The 3,721-nt window shown below is 69.6% G+C and overlaps 2 protein-coding genes across 2 annotated transcripts in view; both read right to left on the reverse strand.

Moving 5' to 3' along the window:
* The window catches only part of PFL1_02115 (uncharacterized protein), a gene marked incomplete at both ends in the record, with an annotated part of 3,699 nt that extends 3,090 nt beyond the window's left edge, over positions 1 to 609 (reverse strand). The window contains one exon of the mRNA XM_007879626.1: positions 16 to 609. Within this exon, the coding sequence (XP_007877817.1) occupies positions 16 to 609 (594 nt within the window). The remainder of the gene's footprint in view (positions 1 to 15) is intronic.
* Positions 610 to 2,574: 1,965 nt separating this feature from the next.
* Positions 2,575 to 3,721, reverse strand: part of PFL1_02116 (uncharacterized protein) — a gene marked incomplete at both ends in the record, with an annotated part of 4,562 nt that continues 3,415 nt past the window's right edge. The window contains 2 exons of the mRNA XM_007879627.1: positions 2,575 to 2,759; positions 2,907 to 3,668. Of these exons, the coding sequence (XP_007877818.1) occupies positions 2,575 to 2,759; positions 2,907 to 3,668 (947 nt within the window). The remainder of the gene's footprint in view (positions 2,760 to 2,906; positions 3,669 to 3,721) is intronic.

The following is a 3,721-nucleotide window of genomic DNA, read 5'->3' on the forward strand; positions in this document are numbered from 1 at the left end:
TGAAGGGGCGGGCACCTTGCCCGTGTAGAGCGACGAGCCAAACGAGAGGATCTTGCCGTTGGGGGCCACGTTGACGTTGAGGTCGGCGTCGGCGACTTCGAGGCCGTTGACGAGCTGGCGGACGTAGTAGTGCGAGATGCCGCTCTGCGGGTCGGTGTACGAGTCGGGCCGGACGTAGAAGTCGACGCTGCCGGCGGCGGCGGCCTCGTCGGACTTGGCGCGGGAGCCGGGCGCAAGGCCGAGGAGGTGGCGAGCGAGGCGGCTTGCGACCGAGTGCGGGTCCTTTGCGCCGGGTTCGGCGTTGACGGCGTGGATGGCGGCGGTGTGGGCGAGCTTGATTGCGTCGTGGGCCGAGAAGCCGCGGGCGCCGAGGGCGGGCGGGTCCGCGACGGGATCAGCCGAGGCAAAGACCTGCTTGAGCTCGGGGCCCCATGCGAGCGACTTGCGCGAGGGGTCCTGGGGGCGGTGTGCGTGGCCGAGGGCCGAGACGAGGGAGGCGTCTGCGGACTGGGGTGCGCTGGTGAGGGCGGTGAGGGCGAGCCAGACGGGCAGCAGCGCCACGAGGGCAAAGAGGCGGCGGCGCCCGGCCGTCGTCGATTGGCTGGCCATCGCTGGCAGTGCGGCGGTGGATTGAGGAGAGGTGGAGAGTGAGGCGAGGTGAATGGAGGCGAATAGGGGGAATGGGGGGATGAGAGATGGGATACAATCTAGGAGCAGGAGCGGGTTGCCGTCCGTCTAGGTGATGGTGCCGCCTCTATCCGTGCGGTGGGACCGTCTTGAAGCGAAGCGTGAGCAGTAGAGGTTGTCGGTCGACGAGCGGTGTGGACGACGACGACGACAGAGGTGGTGGTGGTGGTGGACGAGGAGGAGGAGGGGAGCCGGGTGCGCTCGTGCTTTATGGCGGTGGCGGCAGCGGCAGCGGCAGCGGCGGCAGCAGCAGCGCAGAGGCGCAGAGGCAGCAGGGTCGCAGGTGTGGTGCGGTGCGGCGTGCTGGACCGGTGTTGGGCGAGGCCGGCAGGCAGGCAGCCTAGGGCGAGGGGCGAAAGGGCGAGGGGCGAGCGGCGGACCCTGCGTGCTTGCAGCCCTGGCTGAGCGCTGGCTGGCTGACCCGGCCTGGGGTGGCCGGCCAGACCCCTGGCCTCTCCCTTGGCTGCCCTGCTGCGCACCCTGCCTAGCCTGCCTGGCCCTGCGCTGCCTCCAACTTTTTTGGTTGTGGAGCAGGTCAGGCCAGGCCAGACAGCCTAGGCGCGGGTGGGGGTGGCCGACAAGCGAGCTAGAGAGACCACAGCCGGCGCCCGGCCGGGGTTGGCTGGCTTGCGCGGCCTGGCCCCGTATCAGCGAGATGCCAGCTGGTAACAGCGAGATACCAGTTGACAGGCAGAGGCAGGCTAGGCTGACCCGCACGGCGCTACCCCGGCCTAGCTTATCGGCGGCGGGCCGGCTTGGTTGCCGCACGCCGCGCCCCCTGACTTGGCTGCTGCTTGCTTGGCTCGCGTGATTGAGGCGGGGTCAGGGTCAGGCTAGCATCCTATGGTTGGGCGCTGCGATAGGCCAGAGACGAGACGAGATGAGAGGCCGGCCGGCGGGCCTGCCTGCTGGCAAATTCAAGATTGGGACCACCTCGCTCGTCGTAGATCGCGCGCGCGCCATCAAGCAGGCTGCCTCCTCTCATGATGGCGTGGCACGGTATGGCTGGTGTACGCTACGCCGCTGGCCTTGGTCGTCGTCGTCAGCCAGCAGGTGGAGCCTCCAAGATGGGCCAGACGAGAGCCAGCCAGCCAGAGAGGCAGGCACCTGGGGTCGGAGTTGAGCGAGCAGATCTACAGCGCCAGGCCGCGCGCACCTCGGCCTCATCGCGCGCGCGCACCCGGGCCAAGGCGCAGGAGCAGGCGCAGGGTCAGGGTCAGCCGGGCAGAGAGGGCCAGGCGGGCAGGGGACCAACCGGGCGATTTTCCCTAATATCGGGGCGTGACCAACCCAATCGGGAACTCAAACGCCGCCAAGCCGGGTCGCGCCTCGACCGTCAAAGGGAGGCCAGGCCTGGCTGGGCCCAGCTTGGCACGACACGCGCAAGGCATGGTTGGGGTGCGCAGCTCGAAGGACAGGACAGGATAGGGGCACACAGCAGGTAGACGTCCATCGACGGCCAGTCCAGGAACGGCTCAGGAAGCATCTGCTGACCATGGCCATGGGCCCCTGCCAGCGGCCACGGTCTCCTAGCCCCCGTGTGCCCTCTCGCAGCGACGTTGCGCCAAAGCACGAACAGGCATCGATCGGCACCAGCGCCACTCGCCACCGAGACCGAGACCGAGACCGATATCGACACACGCACGCAAGAATACGTCAAAGGGTAGGGGGGCCAGCGTCGTACGCCCGCCGCGTCTCGCCGCCAGGCCACGCCAGGCCACGCCAGGCTACATGCCCGACCTCGGCCCGGCTGCCATCTAGACGGCTCGCTGCCGACGACGGCGACGACGACGACGACGACGACGCTGCCCCACTCTTTTTTCTTCTCGCATCGTCGAGCACTGCTGCTATACTTACTCGGCCGCTCCACCACCACCAACCCGCAGCTCAGTGACTTGGCGGCTCGGCATTGCTGCCGCTCCCCGCGCCGCCGCCGCCGCCGCTCGGCACGCCCACTGTCGAAGACGCTTCGCTGCCCGGTCCCGCAGAGACGGGCAACGGCGGTCCCATCGGCCGTCCACCCCCGGGCTGCATCCCAAATTGCTGCGGTGGCGGGTACGGCATTCCGCCCACTGAAGTGCAGGACAAGAGCGGAGAGGCAGGAGACAAAGTCAGACGGGGCGTCGTCGTCAGTCGGTCGTTCGTCGTCAGTCGGGCGGCCGTTGCATCGCACGTCTGCTTGGCCTGGTCTGACCTGGCCAACCGGGGCTTCTACTCACTCGGACCACCGGGCTGTGGCGATGGGTAGTACATCTGCTGCGGATGACCCCCCTTGCCGGGCTGCTGTTGCTGCTGCTGGCCGCCCTGCTGCTGCTGCAGGTGCGGCGGAGGCGGACGAGCTGGCGGACCGCCCTGCCCTGGCGGCATAAACTGCTGCCCCGGAGGCGCCATGTTGCCCATCTGCGGGCTGTACAGCGGCTGGCCCCCAGAGTGCGGCGGCATCGGCGGCGAAAACGGCATCTGCCCCATAAACTGCGGCGGCATCCCGCCGTACTGCACCGGCCCGCCCTGGCCGTTGGGCGCCATCTGCATCGGCTGCACCATGCCGCCGCCGTGGTGCTGCTGCTGCTGCTGCTGCCCGCCGTGACCGCCATGTCCGTGGCCGTGGCCGTGGCTGTGGCCGTGGGCGAGGCCCTGCCCCTGGCCCGGACCCCCCTGCTGCTGCTGCTGCTGTTGCTGCGGAGGCAGAGGCTGGTGCTGCTGCGGGTGCGATCCGGGCGGCGGCGGAGGTGGCGCCATCTGGCCCTGCATCTGCGGCGGATGCGGGTGCGGTGGCTGCTGCTGCTGCTGCTGCCCTTGCTGCCCTTGCTGCTGAGGCTGGTTCTGGAAGCGGTAGGGACCGTACGGCTGGTAGACCATGCCAAACGGCTGGCCGGGACCCGCCGCGATCCCGCCAGCACCGGGCGGACCCGAGACAGGCATGTGCGGAGGCTGACCGGGGCCACCGACGCCCATCCCGGCGCCCATACCGCCTCCGCCAGCTCCGACCCCGACCCCGACACCGCCACCGTGGTGCATGTGGCCCTGCGGCATC

The sequence above is a fragment of the Pseudozyma flocculosa genome (assembly GCF_000417875.1).
Source record: "Pseudozyma flocculosa PF-1 unplaced genomic scaffold scaffold00005, whole genome shotgun sequence".
NCBI lineage: Eukaryota > Fungi > Basidiomycota > Ustilaginomycetes > Ustilaginales > Ustilaginaceae > Pseudozyma > Pseudozyma flocculosa.